This window comes from Styela clava, chromosome 14 (assembly GCF_964204865.1).
Source record: "Styela clava chromosome 14, kaStyClav1.hap1.2, whole genome shotgun sequence".
Classification (NCBI taxonomy): domain Eukaryota; kingdom Metazoa; phylum Chordata; class Ascidiacea; order Stolidobranchia; family Styelidae; genus Styela; species Styela clava.
Genome location: NC_135263.1, coordinates 14,676,158 through 14,700,514, shown reverse-complemented (window position 1 = coordinate 14,700,514; position 24,357 = coordinate 14,676,158). Strand labels below are relative to the sequence as shown.

The 24,357-nt window shown below is 35.7% G+C and overlaps 1 protein-coding gene across 1 annotated transcript; it reads right to left on the bottom strand.

Moving 5' to 3' along the window:
• Positions 1 to 1,098: 1,098 nt before the first annotated feature.
• On the bottom strand, positions 1,099 to 23,412 carry LOC120340673 (uncharacterized). The gene is made up of 10 exons (XM_039408992.2): positions 23,126 to 23,412; positions 19,669 to 19,882; positions 17,574 to 17,635; positions 8,432 to 8,550; positions 8,180 to 8,350; positions 7,418 to 7,791; positions 6,768 to 6,964; positions 5,651 to 6,630; positions 5,126 to 5,524; positions 1,099 to 5,001 (listed from the first exon to the last, which is right to left on the bottom strand). Exons 1-10 carry the CDS (start codon positions 23,257 to 23,259, stop codon positions 2,039 to 2,041), a joined length of 5,613 nt encoding a protein of 1,870 aa, XP_039264926.2. The 5' UTR covers positions 23,260 to 23,412; the 3' UTR covers positions 1,099 to 2,038.
• Positions 23,413 to 24,357: the final 945 nt, after the last annotated feature.

The window sequence follows — 24,357 nt, the reverse complement described above, 5'->3', positions numbered from 1 at the left end:
TATATATTAAACACGTGAAAAGAGGGAAGATAGCTTATATTAATATTACCATAACCATGTAATCGCAGATCACACTTTTTCCGGTCTGTTTCATGGTTGCACTTTGGGTCCATTTTGACATTTATGATGGAAACAGTGGAATTTAAAAAACATATTTGGTGTATTTCCGCAAGATACTTAACTAAAAACGGCTGAAAGAACTATGAAACTGACTAACCACAGAAGACGTACCCTGACTGACGTGGTTTTACTGCAAGTTGATTAGAATACATGCTTAACTTGAGCCTTGAATATATATTTATTGAAAGCAACGCCCGGAATTACAATTTCATGTTTTTTACGTTATATGATAAAAGTGAACATATTTGCTTGAAAGTACAAATATTAGTCATATGCAGAACATTGGAATTTTATAGAAGGCAATTCACAGGCCGTTTGGTTTTGTTCTGCATAGTGCCCGTTTTGAACGAGATGTAATTTTGTATAAATGATATATAGATATATTCTTATTTATACACAATGGCTATTTGAGTACTGCTGCCTCATTGATGTAATGTTGCTATCACGAGTATAGTAGACGCTCATCATAATATCAAGTTGACCTTGACACCACCCACATTTGATCATACATTCATTGTACAAAATGTTATTGTAAAAAATAATGTATTTGAATTTAATATTTTCAAGGCATCATGATCGTTATAATGAAGAAAAAACTCCAATTCCTATCTGAAACATTGCATATAATATCACCGATTCACTAGGAAACATGTTCGACGTCTACAATACATGTTTCCCATTGTTGGGAAATCATAAAAATATATTTACTCTTACAGTGATTCAAAATTGATAACTGCTGGTGATTTAACTGTTGATTAAGTCACACTCATGAATAATTTTATCAGATACATCACAAAATCTATTTGAATTTACCACAACCGATTTTCTCGTCAAGCCAATATGTAAAACGTTCAGCAAATTTACTGGCGTGCGCGAGACTTATTGTCTGGTTCCTATATGCTATATGAAATCTTTAAAAGCATAGCTTTCTGTAAATTAAAAATGAACTTATCACTACCAGAGAAATATTCACATTTGTAAAAAAATGCTGAGTTTCATTTTACATTGTGGCTATCGTTAGTCATAAAAAACTGCTTATTTTGTATAAAATAACTATGAGAAAATACTTTTACCTTGGTTCAGCAATCAAAAATGTAACAATACCAATATAAAATCATATGTACCACTACATATATATACCAAAAAAGATTTTCTTTGATTATCATATGCCTGGTAATAGTGATGAGAAATGTACCAATAACAATTGGAAGATATTAATATGGCTAAACGATTAGAAAATTTGTGAAAGATTGCTGATAAAAGGAGTAAGCACAACAAATACATCATACACCTTTGAAATCTGATAATGTAATTTATGTGTGAACTAAAAGATATCACAAATATTCAACAGTGACTGCTGGTAAACTTGTCCAAAGGACTTGTAATAACGTCGAGCATGACTAGCAGTTGCTTTTGGCGAGTTAATTCGTGCGAGTTAATTCGTTTATTGAAGTATACAAACGTTCCATACGAATTATGAAGCTGTCTTTTTTTAAAAAGAAAGAATTAATCAAAAATTGGAAAGTAAACGCCAAATCAAGTGATGTTAGCAGAAATTGAATGGAACAAATATATTCGGCAAGCATTCAACTCTCGTTAAATTTTTGAGGTTACAGTGTTGAAGTATCATAAAAACGCACCCTTGAAGATAGTGCCTAAATTAACAGCATATATAAATAAACATTGTATCTCTTTCTAAGCTCGTTAACAAGTCGGGAGTTTTCATTACAACCAATATGAACCAACTTGATTCCCAGGCGGTTGACAGTCAAGGCGTTTGCGATGCATTGAAAATCTTTGCTTACGAACATTGCCAACCAGCCTGACATGTACATGTCCTTGAGCATGATAATGTGGTTACAGCTTCCTCTTTTCCATCTCTCTAGCAGTACAATGTTGCACACCCGTTTTTCAAAAATCATTTCTTGTTCATATTAAGCCTGGAAAGTCGAAGTCTTGCTGTTCGGTTCAATGTTACATCTGCACTCGAGTTACTTACGGTAGAAGATATAGAACTAGTTGATCTTGCTGATATTGAATCCTTCAGGGGTCTGTAGGATGATGGAGGAAACTTTTTCTTGGGTGGACTTTCCCGTAAAGATAGATTTGAAGATGAGACAGATCGAAGACCAGAATCCTTCAACGACGCTCTGATTGGCTTGTATGACGGATTTTTTGTAGAGGTTGCAACGACTTTTGTAGATGGACTTGATCTTGAGGTCATATCACGTGTTTTGTTGTTACCAGGACTACTAACGTTCTTTGATGATTTTTGTTCAATTTCCACCATATTTGTAGATTTGGTATCTCTGGTTGTTTTCTTATCTCTTGATTTTATATCCGCTACTCTACTCACAGATGACTTTTTTGTTACAGCCACAGTCGATTTGGTTTCATCAGATTTATTAGCTGGCGTGATTTCACCATTTGTCAATTTTTGATTTGTGGTTTTTGGAGTTGTTTTTCTCCTCATGAGCGAATCAATAATATTTTTACTTCCAGAAATTTCTTTACCGTCTGATTTCATTGGTTTACTTTCATTTGGACTCGACTTAATTTGTATTGTCGCACTGGTGAGCTTCTGCCTTATAGGTTGTTTCGAAGTCGGTTTAGGACTATGTGTCGAAGGTTTCTTTGTTGTGGATTTACTACTGTGAGCGTTTATCTTGTTTACAACTTCATGTTGTCCACTTGGTTTTTGCTTAGGTTTAACTTCCTTCGACGTTGCAGAAGAGTTGGGTTTAGTTGTCTTCTCTTCTGCAGCAGTTACGGACTTACTTGGCTGTTTTGTATTGGATAAATATTCTATCTTTACTGAAGAAGGTTTGCTCAATTGCGTGTTTTTCTGTTGTTGAGAATTATACTTGGCATTGTGATTTTCAATACCGTTGCTGCGAGACGACTTGCTTACAGATGCAGACCTAAGATCACTCGCTGAAGCAATGCTTCGCGGTCTAGCTAGTCTTGCGACTGTAGCTGCGATGTTTCTGGCGGCGGTCGGTGTTTTTGAAGCTCTTGGAAGAGTGCTGGAATCGCCGACACTCGTCTCAATTTTATCGATTGATTGCGTGCTTCCTCTCATTGGAGAATTCCGTTTTTGTAAAGTTGTAGCGCTTGTTACAACTCGTGCTTTTGACGCAAATTTGCTTCTGGGAAGTGTGTTGGACTCCACGGGCGATGCGGATTTAACACCCAACCTGTTTATGATATCTGAGCTGCCTCTCATTGTAGAATTGCGAGTTTGTGATATGGAAGTCGAGCTAGGAGCAGTTTTTGTTTTAGCGCCAGTTTTCGTCCTCGGAAGAGTATTTGACTCAACAGTAACTGTAGCCTTGATTCCCACTTTATCAATAGATTCTGTGCTACGCCTCAAGCGGGATCCTGTATTGCCTTTTGTTGTAGCCCCACTTTTGGCCCTTGGGAGAGTGGAAGAGTCTACTACACTTGAGGTCCTGATTCCAATTCTATTTATAGAGTTTGTGCTATTTCTCATTGGAGAATTTCGGCCTCGCAAGCCCATAAATGATTTTGGACCCGGTTTTGGAGCACGTCTGGAGTTCACATCATGACCTGTTGCTTCACCGGATCGGGGTGTTACTGTGCGTGCTGACGATGGCTTTGAAGATGTGGGCTTCTTTTCTATCGTCTTCGTTATCGATGGTGATGTTGTGGTCTTGCTTGTTGAATTGGACGATTGCAGTGGTCGGACAACAGACGAAGTAACGCCACCGTTACCCCTCTTAACTGAGACCTCACTTTTAGCTGCCTCCCCGACCTTCGATATTTGATGATCTTTCTTGTTAGCTATACTGTTAGCTGATTTCGAAACACTCTTTGCGGGTGGAACTGTCGTTGAGGATTTTGGGCTGACACTTTTTCCTCGTGATCTTGTTTTTCTGAGAACTTCTGCAGACACAGGCTGTAAACCTATTTTTTCTTTTAACGATGTTGTCTTGAAGTTGGAAAATGTCTTCGGCCGTGAAGAAGTTGTGCTTTGGCTTGTTTTAACTTGTGCAGCCGGAGAATTCGGCTTTCGAAGGGCTGCCCGTGCTGCAGGAGTTAATGGAGTTGCACTGACTCTTTTAGATTTCAATTTATCTTTCCTGTTTTTAAGTTCATTTCCTAAGCTTTTCAGACTTGTTACTGTATTGTTGTTGTCATCATCGGTGTTCATGTGCAGTCGTGGAGATGCTTTCTGTGCAGTTTCAGGTTCAGCATCTTCCAATTCTTTCTCAGCAAGCACAGAAAATGCATCCACAACGGTTATATTTTCTTCAATAATACCAGATGTATCTTCAATATAATGATGTTTGTTAGAAAGGTCGGACTGTTCCATGACTTCAATCACCCCGCTTTTTAATTGTAAGGCATCGTTGGATATTTTCTTTTCAGCTACATCAATTACTGCCAACTTATCAGCAATTGATTCGGTATAAGATGACTTTTGTTGAGCTTTTGATTTTGAAATTTCCGCTTCTTCCACACGATCCATATGTACAATAATTCTGTGCCGATCAAAACTGCTTGTATCACGACGGTCATGCTCCGAAATATGCATAGTCGTATCATTAGGTATCTTTTCGTCATCTGATATTTCGCAGGGCAATGAATCCCTGGGATTAACATCGTCGCTCCCTATTTCCTCTTTTCTATCAATTTGATCTTCAGCGGAGAAAACTGAAGTAGTTTGTGATTCGTCATTGTTTTCATCGATTAAAGTAATGGAAACGTTTGTTTTAGCGTCCGTCTTCTTGCTGACGGTTTTTCGAGACTCGCTGTCTGTTTTTATATTCCTGGAAGATTCTAAATCAGTTTTTAGTTTATTAAAGGTACTCCCATCATTTGATCTCCGCAATGGATATTCACTGGTCTCTTCAGACACTGTAAAATAAAAAATCGAAATATGTATGTAACAAAAACTGCAAATAAAACGGTCCAAAAGTCTCTGCATTGAATGTACTGTGATTCTTTGATTTAGAATTATAAATAAAAAATAAATATTTACCTTGTCTGTACATTGTCTCGTTTTCGGTTTCCTTTTTCTCTTTATATCGTCTTATTCTCTCACTTGCGTGTAAATCCTCAGGTATAGTCGCATCATTGGATACTTGAGGGTCGATTTCAAATTTAAATATTGGTTTTTGTGGTGCGGGTGAATGTTCCATTTCAACTGATTCGTTTATTTTCAGAGGTGTCACTAGCGTCGAAGTCTCCAGGACTTGTGAAACATCTTCAAGTTTTAAATCGGAATTTGCAGAAACGATTTCATCACTTCTTTGATCAAACCCTTCCCCGGCGTAAGATACTGATCTTTTCTCAAATATTCGTGAGAGTCGATTGATAGAACTACCATCACTTGCTGGTCTGGATCTGCGCAACGAATAATCACTGGTTTCTTCAGAGGCTGTAAAACAACAAATCGATATATAAATCAAAACGTAAAAGAAACTGCCAAATAGAGACTTGAAGAAATCTGTATGTAATGTATTGTCCTCTTGATTTAAAATTCGAAAGAAAAAAAAATTTGTACCTTGCCGAAACATTGTTTTGTTTTCTTTTTCATTCTTTTCTTTGTATCTTCTTATTCTCTCCCTTATGTCATCATGCCGACTCTTCTTTTTACCCGCATCTTCGTCCTCTTGCGTAGAATAACGAGAAGAAAATTCTTCATGAGATCTAGGACGATCAGATGCAGATTTACCTGGATTAATAGGTAGAATTTCGCCTGTTCTGGTAACATAAGTATCTTCAGCTAGTTTCAAATCAGTTCTAACTCTTCTACTCGAATGACGCAGTCTTATTTTTTCTCGAGGACTCAGGAAATCTTTTTCATTGTTTTTATCAGCATTTGGCGATAAAGTTATTTGATTCTCGGCGGTTTCTGCAAGTGTGTTAAGTGAATTGGTGGATCCAAAATACTCTCGTTTATCACGCAAATCCGCCCCACCGTCTTCGGAGTCCCAAAGACCAGATCGTAAAGATCTGTAACGCCGGCGTGTTGGTCTACCATTTTCAACATTAGAAGATTCAACTGCCTCACTAACATCTTCTGCGTTAGAGTTTCTTTTAGTGATACTGGGGTCTATTTGGCGCGTCGTGCCTATTGATTCTGGCACATAAGCCATACCCCAAGAAGTATCTCTTTCTCTTGATAACAGCACGTCAGCAACGGACTCCGATGACTGCCGTTGTATAGGCTCGAGCTTCGTCATAGTCACTCGTTCCACTTTGAAATCTAGTCGCGAATCCAAAGTATTCTGCAAACTAGCTTCACTGCTTTTCGTGAATTCCACTTCTTGAGCACTTCCTGGTTTTGCGGGGTCACTTACAGGTCTATTGGGCATTGGTGATCTTTGCCTTCGTCTCGCAATATCAACTGTGTTTCGACGTCTGAAACGGCCCCCGTATTCAACATCATCAAGAGAACGTTTCGCTTCGTCCACGCTGAGACGACTTGCAGCTGATATATCGGAAAACGAGTGTGAAGAAATGTTTCGATTTCTTTCTCTCCTGAACATAAAAACACAAAGATTATAGAATTCTTGAATGAATTATTGACACATTTGTGATATCCTAGAACTCAGTCTAATATATTTAATTTTCGTGATTGATTGCCTATAAAACAAAAATTCAGATATCCCACATACTTCGCTTTCAATTTTTCCTTTCTGGAGTTTTCTTTTGCAGCCTGGATAAATTTATTACGAAATTCTTCCACAATGCTGAAACATTCCTCCAAAGAAAATTGAGAAGGTTGTTCACATAGATACAGAGCGAGGTCGTTACAATCTTTTGCGAATTTATCTTCTTTTATTGAAAGTGCTTTGAAATCACTTTCGGCATCCTGCAAATAAACCAACCAGATTAGACAAGCAAAAAAGAATAATGTTTGCTAACGTGATTATTAAAGTAGTCAACTTATATACTACCGTATGATCAATTCCTTGGCTTGACCATAAGATTTTCAAGTGAAACGCCCCATGGGATGGGATGGGACACCACACATTTTATTTCCCCCGGCAATTTGATTACGGCTATAAATGGTTATAATCTTCAAATTCTAAACGTTTTTTGGGGATATTATTTATTTTGCGGAGAGACATTGGATAAATACATATATATGGCTATTTATTATTATTTTCGATCAATTTTTAGTATTGGCCATGGAATCGTCATTACCTCGGGAATTCCACTAGAATGTCCCATCGGATGAAACGAAAAAATAAGTCCCATAAACTAGTCTGAAATTTACCCAAATCATAGATTGAACACAACTGTGCCGAGACCCCCAACTAACCTTCATGAATCCGCGAACTTTCTCTTTCAAATCATCATTCTTATCTCGTTCAACACAGTCTTTTATAGTTTGTACTTTCTTTCTTAAAATAGCAAGATCGTTTCTAGTTTCAGTCGCTGAAATCCGAAAAGCCTTCGACAAAGAAGGAAGCTGTTCTGGCCAGCGCATCATCAAATGGTCTTGCTTTTCTAATTCCATTGCTACATAATGCATCATAGTTATACCAGGTTGGTTAGCTTTAGTTTCAGATAATTTCTTCAACGAGTGAAGGCGAAAACCTGAAGCATTCCCGTAGCTAACTCCCTGATTGAGAACGTTACCAGCTTGCAATACAAGGTGAAGAAGTGCAGGAAAAGCGAGGCAGTTACGAATTTCTGAAATTAATTTAATAAGCTGGATATTAGTGTACGATTGATCCTTGTGCAGCTGATTTCATAGTTTTTATAAGCTTCAAGGTAAGTGCGAAATCCGAAATCGCAATCGTGTCTAAATATCAAGGGTGTTAACCGTCGCCTACAGCAGTTCACTGTTGATCGCCAACAAGACCGTTCTCATCTGTTCGCTGGTGTTATATCACTCATAAATCAGTTGTGAGCAATTTTACTTCATACTGTGCGCTTGTGACTAAAAACCTTCTTTCCTTATTTTTTTTATCAACGACGTTAGGAATCATAAATTAACTTCTTGGCCCAATTTGATCCCAAATAAGTCGTATTTTATTTTAAGAACGACCATGAAATATCTATCCATACATCCACCTACCAAACATAGCTTTTTGGAGAATATTTAAAGACTCTTCTATTTCTCGGATTGCTGGCGTGTATTCATCCCGCAAGATGGCGCATTCGATTCTTAATTTGTACGATGGAATTTTTAGTATTCCCAGCACAAATTTATCGGCTTTATCCAAGCAATCTTCGTCGCCTTTGTATTCTAGAAAACGAGGAAGTTTATTAATGCAATGAATAAAACGTTTTTGTTATAAATGAACGTATACCATAGTCTTCCAATTACCTTCCAACTTTTTGAGTTCATCCTTTTCTGGAATTAGCTTACAGAGGGTTCGCAGTTTTTCAGCAGACAACAGAGATGTGTCGCATTCCTGAATTGCCGTCACGACGTCTTTGATCGATCTAGAAATACAAATAAAAACGAATGATATATGAAATGTTATAGTATGAAAATGTATTCTGGCATATTATTATTTTTTCCCATGTTAACCATTTATGCCTTTAACGTGCAAGTGCTTTTAAACATCTTTTTTTATATATAGTAATTGCTTGTATAAGCTACCAAGTCATGCTTATGTACTTAATATAGTAACGACATGAAAAACCGTGCTTTAGTACAAAATTTTGGTTTAAGAAATTGGATATAAATAAAAAGAATAAGTTTTATCAAAAATTTTGGCAATCGTCCTGACAAATCTAATTTTCCTTAATTACACACTCTTACATCACCAGTTTATGCATATTAATCATATTTTCTGTTTAACAGTAACATTATTAACTGGCAATTATATGATCAATAGTTTCAATAAGATAATAACATCACATATATTTAGAAATGACAAGAAAAACAAAAACATTGTTCATGACGTCATCAGTGGACTTTTCAATTGATAAAACAACAAAATTATCAGATGTGTAGGAACATAAAGCTACAAAGAATGCCCTCGATAAAATTGTCCATGTCTCTATAACAACTGTGATGATTTTACAAAGAGCTGAATAACCACAATTATGATTATCAGTGTATACATTGTACAGAATATTTCGACGGTGTAAAAAAATTTGAGAAAGCTGTAAAATAAAGTGACTTGAAATGTATAGAAAAAAGCCACTTTTTACAATATGTAAAGCTTGGTACGAAATTTGTGTATACTTTTTTTTAATTAAGTCTAGTAGTAGCTGGCATCGTATTGTTCTTTCTCGACTGTGCACTTTCTGTAATCTTAGTTAGTAATATTTTTGACTTGAAAATTGGGAGTAAATTCACCTTCTTTTTACAACAGTTTATGTTGTACTAAGGGATTAGCGGTCGCCTTGTACTAACCATATTGAGTGATGTTACAATCATCTGGAGAACTTTAAATTCGAATTTCAATTTTTTTGGACTCATATTCACACGTGTTCTTCAGATACAAGTTATACTTATATATGGTCCACACATGTGATTATAAAGTATCACATTTTGGTGGTAAAAGCTTATTTTGCGGCAGGTAGCTTTGAAAAGTAAAGATTTAGGTGCGGGCACTTCAAACTTGTTATTTTTGGAAATTGTAATGTAAACCTGAAAATCTCACACTTACTACTTGCCTCACATGATATATATGTTTGTGCATTTCGAAGTGTGACGTATATTGTAAATTTTATCAAATTCACTCAATTAAAGGGTTTGAAAATTGGCTCTATTTTAGTTTGGAAATTGGAAATGCCCTGTAAATTTTGTAAATTTCATTATTTTCACACATTTAAGTTTTTGAAAATAATTTTTGTGGGCGACCGAAGATATGATTAAATGGTAAGGTTTTCATTGTGATTCAATCAGAAATGAGTGCTCGCGACTTTCATGAAATAGTTTAATTTGGGGTTAGAGACAGGATAAATATTTGTAAACTATGTAACCTGGACATTCAAATACAATTCCTTTGAGCAGTATCTATTCCTAAACTTAAATTTGAATGAATATACAATATAAATAGTTTCGCCAAGTCATCATTCATGTTATTCATCATATTATTTCACAAAAGTAAAAATGTTCTAGCACATGACTTGAGAATAATATTATAAACGAACATCAAATATAAAAAATCAAATCTTTTTTCATCGGCGATAATTCATTCACACCCATGTATCACAAGAATATATATACTCGTCTGTTGGCGCCTATTCTATGATTGACGGAAGCGCCATAGAACATTCTTTCTAGGCAACCAAGTATTTTGTTTTCATTTAAAAAGTACACGGTGGAATCGAGGTGCACATATAGGAACGGTAATGTTATTTTTGTTCAGCGTAGTGTTTGTATACCCACGCGGGCCAGGGAAGCGACGAACAAAAGTCCTTTTCGATGCCTATTGTTACTTCAGACCACAATAAAAGCGGAATTGTGAAATTTTCCAACGAGCTGTAACGATCAGATAAATGGCAAGTAGATGTGTGGTAATGAACGAGACAATGACATTGATTGTCAGTTGAGAATCTCTGTTACTACCGCAAATTTAATTCACTTACTGATGCATCCGCGCTGTTTGTTGGCGGGCGTTATTACTAGGCTTGTCATTTTTCATACAACGAAATCATAGCGACAGGCTGAAGTAAACATTAAAAACATTTTTTTTTGTTTTTCGCTGAAAGTATCACCTATTTGACCCTATAGCAAATTTAACGCATAAAAGACATTTATTTTAATGCCTATGATCGAGCGAAGAAAAATGCCGGTAGTTTCAATGGCTCTCTAGAGATAAATGTCAACTGTTCCAGAGCTTTGTTTAGAGATAATAGACAGGAAAAATCTCAAGAAAACGGGACAAACTCAATTCTACTATTACGAATATATTTTGATGTAATATATATTTGTTTTTGCGTTGTCAAGATTATTTATATCAAAATTTGCTCAGACTTAATCTAGTCCACAGATTTTGAAATAGTCACGTCCTAATAAATAAGGAGGAAACCACCAACCAACCAATAATATATAATAATATTGACTAAACATACCACTGGATTTAGTACTAACGAATCACATCATGTAATAAAATCCGAATGTGCTGAACCACACAAAACGAAAATTGGTTCAAATGGAGATTTTTTACTTAATACTCGTGGCTTAGATATTCACGACTCAAAAATGAAACGTCACCATAAAGCATTGCTTTTTAACAGATTGAATGTTAAATAACATTGAACGAAAGTTTAATTATTAACGATATATCGTAATGAATCTCTACAGCAGGGGTCACCAACGCGTTGTCCGCGGGCACCAAGTCGCCCGCAAAGACCATATGAGTCGCCCGCAGGTCTGTTCCAAACTAAGCTTAATAACGGCTCTTATAAGTAAGCTACATCAATTATATTTTGTCCTGCTATTTTAGTATAAATCACACTTATATGGAAACTAGAAATGACACTATATTAATTATTGTAACCATCAACCTTATTTTACTTTGACCTCAGTAATGTGACGGGTCAATTAACACTCTTTCAATTATGACATCACAATGAAGTCACTTTCCACGAACCCGCGCTTTTTCTTGTCCGTTGGTTAGCGGAGCAGTAATAATACAATCATTGATTCCAAAGAAAAACCCATCATTTTCACTATGAATGGGAGGTGGATATATTTATACCACCATGAAAACAGCCTGCGCGTGTCTCATTAGTGGGACGATTTCAGCGACGGCAAAGCGGAGAGATATTTCACTTCTTGTCACGTAATCTTCTGCGCTAACTACCACTGGTCAGCACAGTACGGACAGAAAAAGCTCGCGATTCAAATCATACAGCAATCCTATTTTACGAGACCATCGTTTGTTTCAACCTATTCTTTCGAATCAACATTTTTGACATAAACTCAGGATAGGAGGAGATTTACATATTTATCCCGGGGAAGAAGATAGGACGGTTTAACCATATGACAAACCACGGCTTCTTGCCGGTTACCATTCGATGTCGGGTATGGGATTAGTTAGTTATTTGTTCCCGGAAGCCTGGACTTGATGGCGAAGGAAGCCTTAACCGACCAGCGGTTACGCGAACCACCCTACGGCGGCGAGGAGTCATAGCGCCGCGACTCACTCCACCAGGAACAAACCCGGAACACGCCTCACTGATGAAAATCTGCAAGACTCGCTCAGAGTTACAGTGACAAGTTACACGTCGGAGTATAATACTCTGCAACATTTGATAGTACAACTGGTAATTACATTTTATCTTAGACTTGTGCAGAGTGTTGAAAATCAATTTGAAAACACTCAGTTTTGAAATACAAGTGTTATTGATAGAAATTTATTTGCAACGTTGTGATAATTGTTTGATTTCCTGAATAATTCTAAAGTTTATTAGTGTCTATACTTCACTAAATACCAGTAATTATATCAATAATTGAAGCTTAATCGAGCAACTGATTTTTTAGAAGTGTACATTGAACTGGTAGCCCGCAGCTTAATCTGTACCCAAAAAGTAGCCCTCGGCTTCGAAAAGGTTGGTGACCCCTGCTCTACAGCGTTAACATGTTGCGATAAATCAAAAGTAGGGCCTGCCCTCTTACACTTTGCCTTGTTCCGAGTGAAGAGTCACGTAAATGAGGACAGTGGGAATGCAGATTGATACTTCCATTCAAAAGCATCCTTCAATTTTGTTTCAGAGAGTGAAAATAAAATATTTCAGTAGTCATTCTGCTAAACATTAATCGTTTGATGTTTCTGTTTTATTTTAGATTTGTTTTCCTCATTTCATTCATTTTCAGTTGCGAAGTGAAACAATTTCATTGCCAAAGATGGGCAATGTATTTAAACCAAAATTATTTGCCTATTCGAAAAATGTAGGTCTACTCGACATCATTATTCAAACACTATTCTGAAATAGTCTTGCCGTTCGTGCATTTAACTTGAGATCGAATCCATTCATCATATATTTTTAAACACTTTAACGTTATCTCTAATATGATTGTCGACTACGTACTTGAGCGATAAATTCAGTGAAATTCCAGCAAGTAGGTAAAGATTAGTGTATGGTCGGCACAAGTAACTTCAAATAAAAGCAAATTTCAATTTTTCATTTCAACAATGTGATGTCAAGGAATCGCGCACTAACTTACAGCAGAATAAACGAGAATACAGCAGTTCTAAATGCAATCACCCTCGCCCTGGAGACGGTTTTGGATAAGTCGCCACAAATACGTAGGAGAGCGAGTTTGGCCAGAGCCTATTTAATCTGATAAATACCGACCGTATGGAATAAAAGTGTAGTTTAAGTTTGGTTTTGACATTCTATATAAGCGCTTTTGTGGTCACTCTATAACGTATGTCAGAAGGTCAGGTAAATATAATAAAATCACAAACCCTCTCCAACCAATATCAGCGAATTTATATTTGGACAAACAATGTCGGTACCGCGCACGTCATTTACCAACTGGGCGGTACTCCATCATTTTGTAATGAGTTTCGTTGGAATTTTTCCTCGATATTGCACGGGACATTGTTCAAATTAGCATTGTTAAAACGCTGCCTTAAAATGGACTGAACCAGGCTTCCTATTGCTATGTTATACACACAGGGGTAATTCTAACCTGTCCACCATGGGCTACTCTTATTCTTCGATATTTTGCTTATCTAAGCTAGGGCTTAGAGCATGACAAGTTGTAAATGATCGGTTGTGGACTCAGCTACAAGCGATTAGGCGACATAAAGAAAACGCGTTTGGGCTGAAATCTTTGTCTGTTTGAATTGAAAATTACATAGGATGGTATGGACAATTGGCCATACTGAGTGGATGATAACAACAAATTTTTCAGATCACAAATATAATAACTGGTTCAATTTGAGTGATTGTACTGAACTGGACGACAATTGCAGTAAAAATAAAACCCTATCCTATAACATGAATGCAATGATTTTTGGTCGTGCCTAAAATAAAAGCCTTTAATATTTTTAGGTGCTGTCCCGGTGTTTCCCCACAACCAATTCTCTGTTTTTTTATGCAGTTTATAGGAAATATAGGATATTGCCACACACTTCTCTGTTTATCTTAGAGAAAAGTAGAGTAATGACATAACTTGTTATATCTAAATACATAAATGCAAAATAGGGTAGCTTAAAACAAAATCCAACATTTAAAATGCGGTCATGTACGACTTAAACAATTTGTACCTTTAACCTTCAGGTCATGCAAACCAGTTCTTCTAACATTAAACTTTATACCTGAAATTCCAGACATGATTGGCAGTAACTCTTGCTTACGACAGACAAGGTAATTTAAGTTTAATATACCGGTACTCAGCCATTAAATTCAGTTTACTACATTGTCAACAGCACTTTTATCGCAAAAAAAATGTGATACCATATCAAGTATGGGCTACAGTCAAATTAGCAACAATCGAGCATGAGCTCACAATCAAAGATCAAATTATTTAGGATTCTGAGGAATGTCTATTCATTATTTCATTGAAGAATATCTACAAGGACTGTTATTCATTTTCTTGTTAGCGTTGCTACATAATGGCGTTATGTCGGTAACCAAAATAAATAGCTAATGGTTACAATGTTTCTTTCTTGTTGAATATAGTTTATTGGGTAAGATTTCTACAATGAAACTTGATTTAAAGTTTCGTTTTCCAATGAAATAACTACTTAACCAGCCGTTTGTACTCATATTTTATTTCATTCTATAATATCTGAATTGCCTGTTTCGCGAATCTGAAATTGGAAATCTAGATGAAATTTAAGTTTTTTCACACAGCGAATAATGGATCATAGAATATGCTTACAAGGCATTATGTAGTTGGTTCAAAGCAGGGATGTGCAACAGGCGGCATGCGGGCCACAACCCGGCCCGCCAAGTCATTAAGTGTGGCCCGATTCAACACTCGGATTTTTCCCCACCAAACCTAAAATCTTAATCCGACAGTTTAGGTTTAGATAGGCGCTCGCATGGGTAGAAATACATAACGCTTTTTTGTGATAATTTTTCAATTCGTTGTGAACAGGGAAAACTATGATATTTGTGTGGCACAGCTAAATGTCTGAAGTTGGTTATATGGCCCACCAACAAAAATTGTTACACACCCCTGGTCTAAAGCTTGCAACATTTTACCAGATACCACGCTTTGAATGCTTCAGATAAGCCAACTCTAAAGTATCATTTTATCACAAATTGCTATATTATCTAGTACTGAAATATTTTTGACTTCTTGTAAATTCATTCATTTAAATATTGCAATAAGATTATTAATCACCAGAGCCTACGTTTATCTATTGAAAAACGGGAATAGTAGTATTCTTAACATATAAGTGTCTTGTAAGTTGGGTTTTTGAGTTTATTCAAACAATTACATTCAAATATCGACAGCGGTATTCTACTTATATTCACAAAATGGCCCTCACATTCCCGGCTTTGAAATTCCCATTCAGGTACTATGTGACTGCGGAAAAATAAATATTCGATAAAAATCGAATGCAAAGCAATCAAATGAACTTTTCCCCAAATTTGAAGTAAATTTTATAAGTAAAATCGAATCGCATTTGATCAGACACGATTTGTGTTTTACAAATAAAATACAATTGCTTGATATGTATTTTGGAACTCTTTAAAAGCAAATAAAATTGTCCTTTCATGTGAGACGTATTAAAAACTTACATAGCGAGACCATGAATTGTCGATGATATGTTTCGTACTATTTGTTTGCGTTGTTCAACAATAAAACTATCAGGATTGAATCGAACGTCAAACCAATGGAACAATCCATCATAGTTAAATATCGTCGTATAATTTCTTTAACAAAATCGTTTGTGTGAATGACTACATCTAGCATGAATGCGAAATATGTGAATGGCAGTATTGTGATTTTCACTTGTATTTAGGGCCTGTGCATGAGCCAAATAAGGATAATGAAATTCAAATCTAATAAGGATATATAAAGTATCACAAAATATTTTGACTATGTCACTATTACGAGGTGCATTCAGACTTTTTTAAAGTTAATAATATTATAAAATGGAATGAAATTCGTAGTTAAAACATGGAATGGAACATGGAAGTAAAAAAACAGTTATTTGTTAAAACAGTTATTATGTCAAAATCACAAAGTATAGTTTCATAAAAACCATTAAACAGTTGGTCAAATACATTAAAACCGAAGTGAAAATTATATATTAGCCTGGGAGTTCACCTAAACTTGATGGCACCATTGCAACTTCTAGTAAACACTCAAATTTCAAGGGGCCTAATGACGTCATGATGGTTACCTGTAGAACCCTAATGTTAAATCTAGTATTGTCATTCGGACGAAAATATTTCTTTTTCATGGAAAGAAAGACTGCCGAGGCTCGAGTAGGCCAAGACGAGCGTTTTTGTTCTCAAGTGGCCGGGCTTACATCGTTTGAACGAGCGAAGTGCGCCGACTCGAGTGGCGCATGGGAACCGCAGTGTAAAAACACAATCAGAAACCTATTTGAACAAAAGCCGGATCCCGCTGAGAAAATGTTGATTATTTGCTCGTTGGCTCTGCTGGACATCGAAGGAAAAGTGAAACCTCAGCGCTACTTCTGAAACAAATGAGCACCAATAAAACACTCGGTAACCTCAAGTTTTCCATAATCGTTTAACTGGTATTTAATAAGACGATGAGTACTACTTTGTGTGAATTTACCCTTCCCACGAATCCTGTAAATGCCGTAAAATTGTCTCCGGTTGTTACCAGGCTTGGCCCTTGTAACGCACAACCACCTGGTATAAAACCCACCTAAGGCCCATGTTCAATCGACTTTTATGTTTTGTTGAGGAAATCTTACTTCCACTTCAATTGACAATGTCACTTACATGGCCTTACAATTGTATTTTAAGAAACACTTGCCGATTTTAATTACGATTTTTGTGTTTGTGCGTGAATAGGGAGATTTACGGAAGTTTACATTGAATCCTAAGGCGAAGTTGTATATAATCTATGGATTACATAGATTAGAATCGTATATCCTGGGACAATCATTTCAAAGAGTGCATTATTGTCACCTTATTAATATTTTCTCTAATTATTATCTCCTTACACTAGAAACTGATTAAACATATTTTAACAAAAAGTTTATTTGCTCATTCACAAATTGAGCCCTACAAATCAATTCCGAAAAGCAGCTAAAAATACAACTCAGTTATTGATCATGTACGAGGTGACCCGTCTTGAATGTTAGTGTACCGCCTGAACACGATCCTAATATCGATGTCGGGTGAAAATTGAGTAGGTAAAGATAGGATGAAATGAGTGTTTTATTTTCGTTTCTCATTTGGGGGCAATTTTTTCGCCTTGAAAAAATCTGGATGCTGCATGGCCGTCGAATTCCACAGTCAATATATATTGTGTATTGGTATACGATGAAGTATATTTCGAACATGTTGCTTCTCACAAAATAATCGAATTGAATTTGAAAATAAACTGTACTCACCGTTTGAATTGCCGTAGAAAGATGTTGATGTTCATGCTTTGTTTTGTATCGAGAAAAGTAATCTAAAATAGAGATATTTTCGTATATTAGTATGTCCAAAGACTGTGAAATGAGAAAATGCCAGTTGGGCTTTTCTGAGTGTCATGTCCATCTTTCAACGCAAATATTACATATTGCGATTTGGCTCAGCCCAAAAATGAGCCTGTATTTCTACACGACCCGGACACATAAGTTTTGTCCATGGCCCGTAGTTAAAAGTAGTAATCCAAAGCGTTCAAACGCAGCAGAGTGAGTGCTGGTTGCAAACACAAAGTTGCTGAACGTTCATAGGTGTCGGTATCTATTGAACCAACAGTTTTATTAGTGTAATTAGGCGGGTGAATAGTTGTGGCGCCATCACTTGCGAGGCAATTTCGTTTCATGGAAAGGCAATGAAGTGTATTGTAACTCAAATTAACACAAAGTACATAAAATCATGATACAAGACACTGATCTAATATTTGGATTTGTGTAATTCGACCCCAGTGCTGTAATAATTAGAACAACATTCTGCTATCTGCTCAAACGCGTGGCACGAGTGATACCACAGAAGATGCGCCGGTGTGTGATCAGGTTTCGTCAGAATGAATTAGCTACAGCAACGCTGAGCTATGGGTCACTGGACTCAAATCAATCAAGGCGATGAGAAAATCACACTTCTGCATATGATATATATTGTTCGACAATTATCTAATACACAATAAACAAGATTCATATCCGAGACAAGCCATAGCGATCCATCTGTTACAAAAACGATTGTTGGTCAGAAGATTACGTCATAATACATAACCAACTGACCATATAGGAGTAAAGTTATTGATAGTTATGTGGACAAATTAAGATAAGTAGATCTGTTTACAGCCAAAACTGCAGAAATAAGAAAAATAACACCTTAAAACATTGCTGCGTAATTATAGTCAAAGACGAAAAAAGATATATTTGGGAAACAAAATTAATACATATTTATTTATTCACCAATTTGTTGTTACGTTTAGAAAGAACAGTTTTTAATTAAAACCAATGAATAAGATTGATCAATTCTCCTCTCTAGATGCACTATCGCAGATCAAAAATAGTTTTCCAATAAATAATGGAATCTGACATGCCGACAATATACTCACGTGGTGTGTAGCTAAGACTAAAAATAAGTCTTATCCTGGTAAATATTCCAATTTATATTTCATATTCTACAACGCTGGCGTTTTGGAACCAATTATCGATAAAAAGAAACATCATTTTCAGCGACCAATCGCGTACGCATTACTCGAATGTTGTGTAAAGCCTGTACCCTTTCTTTCTGTGGTAACATGGGAAAATCGTTTGGGTCAGCAGTGGTTAGAAAAACAAAAATATCCAAATCAAAACCCTGATTTACGGTACCGGTACAGTACGCACATAACGGTGTTTTAATAGCACATGCGTGGTCAAGCCAAATTGCGCCAATGATACAAACATTATAAAGGCATAATGTTTTCGTTTACAATTTGGTTAGCTTGGGTTTGGTTGCTATAAAGTAAACATCAGTCTAATGTAACAATTGAATTGAAAGTACAACACAACAAAGCACAGAAGCCTTACAAGATTGACAGAGTGAATAGTAATTGTGAGCATAAGGGGTTTGACTTGATATATCGTGCGAACTTTAAGAGTTTGAGCACGCGAGAGAATAGGAAAGGTATGCAGAAAAAACTGTGTAAGCGAATTTCTATATCAATCATAAAGACGTGACGCCTCTAGAATATTTTCTTTTAATGTTATTCTAATGCCCATCGAAGTAACTAAATGCAAATTGAGTTGACTATACCGGTGGGGCCAATACTACCAATCCAGTACTACTAATCTACTCGAAGTAGGATAAATTGTCTATATTGTGTTGAACGTCCCTTAAAATTCCCATACCTGAGTTGGCTGAGTAGCCGCCTTAGCCCTTACCTAAGTAACACCTCAAAGAATACTTGTTCGAATCGATGATGTTTGAGCACATCAATACAAAAGTCTGCCAGAAATAGATAATTCTGTTCCCTTTCCAAACACAGCAAAATGATTTAGTACTCACCAGGCCTTTATTTTCATTCTGAGGGCCTAACCCGACTCTCGATCCTCTGGGAGATGGAGATCGGATCTTGCTTTTTACGTCTTTCACGGCAAATAATTCTTGTATTGTATTTATGTCCACCGATAGTCGGGGCGTGTTTTTTGAATTTTCCTTAGGACTCCAAATAGTCTCAGCGTCAGTGATTTGTACGTCTGGAATCTTTTTCCAGGCAAATCTAAATTGTGATAAAAGCAATCAAGAATAAGATTTCCCCAAATGTGTATTATGCTCATTTTGGAAATGAGAATAAATAAAAACATTTATATATCTATATATATATATATACTGTATATATTTCAGAAACCGTTTATTGGAACTTTGGATATATGCTTGTTGAAGTGAAACGCTATCATATTTTTACTCGATTTTTCAATATTATGGGCATCTAATCTTTTACTTTCAATAAGACTCAAACAATCAGAATTGACTATTTAAAACGACGGCATTAGTCTGTACATATTTTATCGATTGCCTATACTGTATTCCCCTAAAATGAACGAGTAATTATTATCTGACTAAGTACACAGTACCTAGGATATTCGATCATGTATGACCTGACTATAACATGAATGTATATTTGTAGCCTAATGATATATATTGACTACTGATTGCTAATCATGTTTCAATCCACATATAAGAGGGATGTTTTTATGACCATATCAATAAAATACTTCTTGCATCGAGCGTTATTTGCTACCGTTGGCGACGTTATTATGATCTTAGTTAGCAAAATCGCATACAAAGCCTTTTACTTCTACATGACCAGCCTTGAAGCACCTATTTATCCGTATTTCTACATTTCATCTAACACAAAATGAATGACTTTATTATTAAATTCTGGTTACACACATGAGCGAAAGCTCTGTCCACAGAAAAATTGTATTTCATGTATCATCTAAGATTCTAAGGCGACTCAAATACAGCAGAACAAAAACAAACAGAAGTTTAATTAATGAAGTATTTAATACATTTTCTTCATTTTTCTTAAGAGTAATTAGGAAATTTGTGGGTTCCGTTTTTTATGGGTCACAACTCACTGTTGCTGCGTCAAACGTACGCTTCAGACTATATTTCAAGCGACTTTGAAGTACTCCAAAATTCTGTTCAATTTTTTTGATCCTATAAAAGACTTTCTGAATTCCATTCAAGTAAGAAGGCAACACACTGCTATGATTTTATTAACTCAATAACTTCTGATATTAACGTATCCTATAATAAACCACGTTTACTCGTTAATGTTAACTTATATAATCTAAATACACAAACTGATTGTACAGTACACGATGGTACGAAACAGAAGTTTGAGTACTGGTAAAACAAGCATTTCCGATTACATTAACTTGAAGTTTATTTTACTCTTCGAGTGCCTACGCTCAGAAATTTAATCTCTTGAAGCACCTTCTAACAAGTAAGGCAAACATATAGATTGAACTTTTTATCTAAGGACCGTAATTAATAGTTTATTTCTGATTTATATTACATTTCCGGCGACAGATGGCATCGTTATGACGGAGGTAGTATACAAACAACATCACCAAGCTGTCGTATACTGGAGAAATAAATATTTTACGAAATGGCTTGCTACTTTGAATTTAAGGAACTTCAATATCACACAAGGACACACGGAGATGTAAACATCAGAAACATTTCGGACAATTCAATACGAACAGCGTATGACTTCCAACGGGAATGTCGCAGTGGTACCATACTGGTCGCTGAAACTATTTTAATGCAGCAAGTTGGCAATATGTTATCAAATCCAATTGATTGAAAATAAACATTTATTTTTGTGTTGTTACATGATAATTTAGTGATATTATGTCACAAATAAAATTTTCCAAGCTAGCTTATAATCCATATACTTAACTGCGCATAAATTGACAACGATTTCTGTAATCATTTCAAGGACAGCGATAAATTAATTTATTTGGTGTAATCCCTAGAACCAAAGGGTAATTTATTGAGCGCAATGAAGTTGCAAAATGTTACGGAAATTTATGACTTGCGTGCGTAAAAGACCGAACAGTGCTTTTGCGTAAACCACATTCCGATGGTCTGTGCAAACCCGATGTAGTAAAATTTCAGCAAACAATATGGTAACTTATTTTCTATTGTCTTGTACCGAATGCACGCACTGACGCAAGTAATATTAGGTTTATAAACTAGCATGTGTTGTTACATTAAGTTTAAATTCAAAGCGATGACGTCTCCATTTGGTACATTAGGTATAGAAACTCGTTTTCAAGGATAAATACCTCTATATCTAATAAGGTATTGACAGTTCCATATCGTGAGCATACAAAGATACAACAAAAACATTTTCCGGACTAGGAATGGAAAAATTTAGACAGGGCGCCCATTACGGCCTAAAACAGTTTGCCTGTTTACAAATCTGTTTTAGGTTAAATTCCTTATAAGTTCCCATAAATGTAGTGAATTCATCGATGTTCTTCGCATGTCTTGTAACATACGTAACACGTAGAGTGCCGATACCAAATTATACATCGAATATACTGCATAATCCGTGACCAATTGCATGCATGAATATTTATTATTAATTAATAATTAATTGATTAAGTTCAATGCATACCATTGCTGAAATTTGGCTGGTAATTATATAAAAACCAATCTAAGTCATTTTCATAGTATAGCTTGACTGTTAGAAAATAGACTAACATTTCCCGGTAAATGATGGTGTTGATTTACTGTATCATCTATGACATTATTTAAATTACTGTCAAATCAGGATCATTTGCTTCAAATTTTCGACAATGAAGGTAAAGTAGTGCTCTGCATTTGATTGATAAACAATCACAACCCATTCCTCTTTAAGTGTATATTTGCAATTCTATGAGTTTCTGGATGATTAATCACGAAGTTCGATTTACTTAATGATTAACACAACAATGAACGAGTGTGTACACTTGAAATCTCCCCGTCTCCCTAAAATAAGCTTTGAAAACCAACTGTAAAATTTGACAATTTGTTGATTCGAATGTAGAACGGTTTAGATAAATGAGAACATATTTTTCCGAATTGTCACTTTTTTAAGTAGTTTTCATCGAAGTATTTGGATTCATGAATTATATTTGATGTACTGTACCTATGAATAAATACTATCAGATCAAATTGAAACAATATATTACTAGTTCGTTTTGAATGTTATTTTTCAGATCCTAAAAACGACCCAATGTCTAAAGTTTTGTCCGGTATTCAATAAATTAGGTAGGCTCCATGACATATCGGAAAGATTCCGGTTTTATCAAAAATCATACCACAGTAATTCACGACATATTGGGTTGACTGCCTATAATTATTATTTTTTGTGCAAAAATGCAATATCTGATAAAAAAAAAATGAAACTTAACAACTAATATCTCTGAAATGATCTATTCGAAAACATAAAAAATAGACAAACCTTCTAAATTTAGTCGTTGACTCGTCGTTTTTCTTTGATTTTCCAATTATACCCGGGGCTGGTGGCGGTGGCGGTGGAGGTGGGGCTATAGGAGCTGGAGGGGGTGGTGGCGGTGGCGGTATGTCATGGTTCATAATTGGAAAATAGACACTTTGAACAAAAAATTCTCACGGATGCTTGTGACAATAACAATTTCCGGATACTCCGAAGCCTCGTCCAGTTTCAGCACATTGCTAGCATCCTGTGGTCTCATAAACTTACTTGAACTATGTTACAATATATAACCTCTAAATGAATATAAACGAAACGATGTAAAAATCAAGATCTAATTGTCAAAATGGAGAACGGATATTCTCTCAAACTATCAACGAGACAAAGCCATTTTATTTTTATTTGCAAGTAAGCCTAAATGTACCTTTTGCATTATAGTAATGACGATATAGCTAAAAAACTGCCTTTAATACCGAAAGTTGTTAGTAACAACCCGAGCGGCATCATTTATCATTTAGCGTTCAGCAGTCGCCGAGCAAAATCATGACGTCAGATGTTCAATTAATTAAAAAAACACAACCCAATCAAACATGCTCTGAGATGTTGCAATCGTCATGGTTTGATCAAACTTGATCGAGCAAAAATTACGTTGCTTACATTACGAGTTATTTTTAATTTCCTCGTTTATGCTTATGTTTGAAAATGACGCCATCGAACTAACCCATGCGGATAAAATAGGACTTTAACCACACAACATAATTAGAATACATAAATGAGATAAAATTAGACCATGATCTCCTCTGATTCGCTGCCGTAAATAAGGGTAATGATTCAAATTATGATCGATCATAACAGTGAATAGCGCACTACAATACCAACATACAGTGCTAGGTTTTGTTAGGTCAAGCATAGGTCTTTCTTAATGATTTTATCGAAGTAAGGAAATATATGACAAAATAATAGCTTTTCATATTTTTTTGTACTATCAACAAATTAGGCATTTGTTTTGTAATAACACCAATCATTTCGTTCGCTATTTACGATAAAATTGTCGTAATATTGATAAATGGTGGGATACATTATAAAAATGTATCGATTCATCGGAACTATTTGAGAAATGTTACTTGAAACTCAAAAATGGTAAACCCGCCAATTTTCTCTTGACAGGTTTCAACTGAGACTACCACCTATTACGACACTAATATAACAGTGTGTAATGTCCTCATACCTATCATGAGACT

Bases quoted from the DNA above. Each gene is read 5' to 3' on its own strand.
- LOC120340673 (XM_039408992.2), bottom strand. From the start codon at position 23,259: ATGAACCATGACATACCGCCACCGCCACCACCCCCTCCAGCTCCTATA. The intron at 17,636-19,668 runs GTGAGTACTAAA...TCTCTATTTTAG, and splicing joins AGAATGAAAATAAAGGCCTG to ATTACTTTTCTCGATACAAA. The intron at 8,351-8,431 runs GTAATTGGAAGA...CTCGTTTTCTAG, and splicing joins TGAACTCAAAAAGTTGGAAG to AATACAAAGGCGACGAAGAT.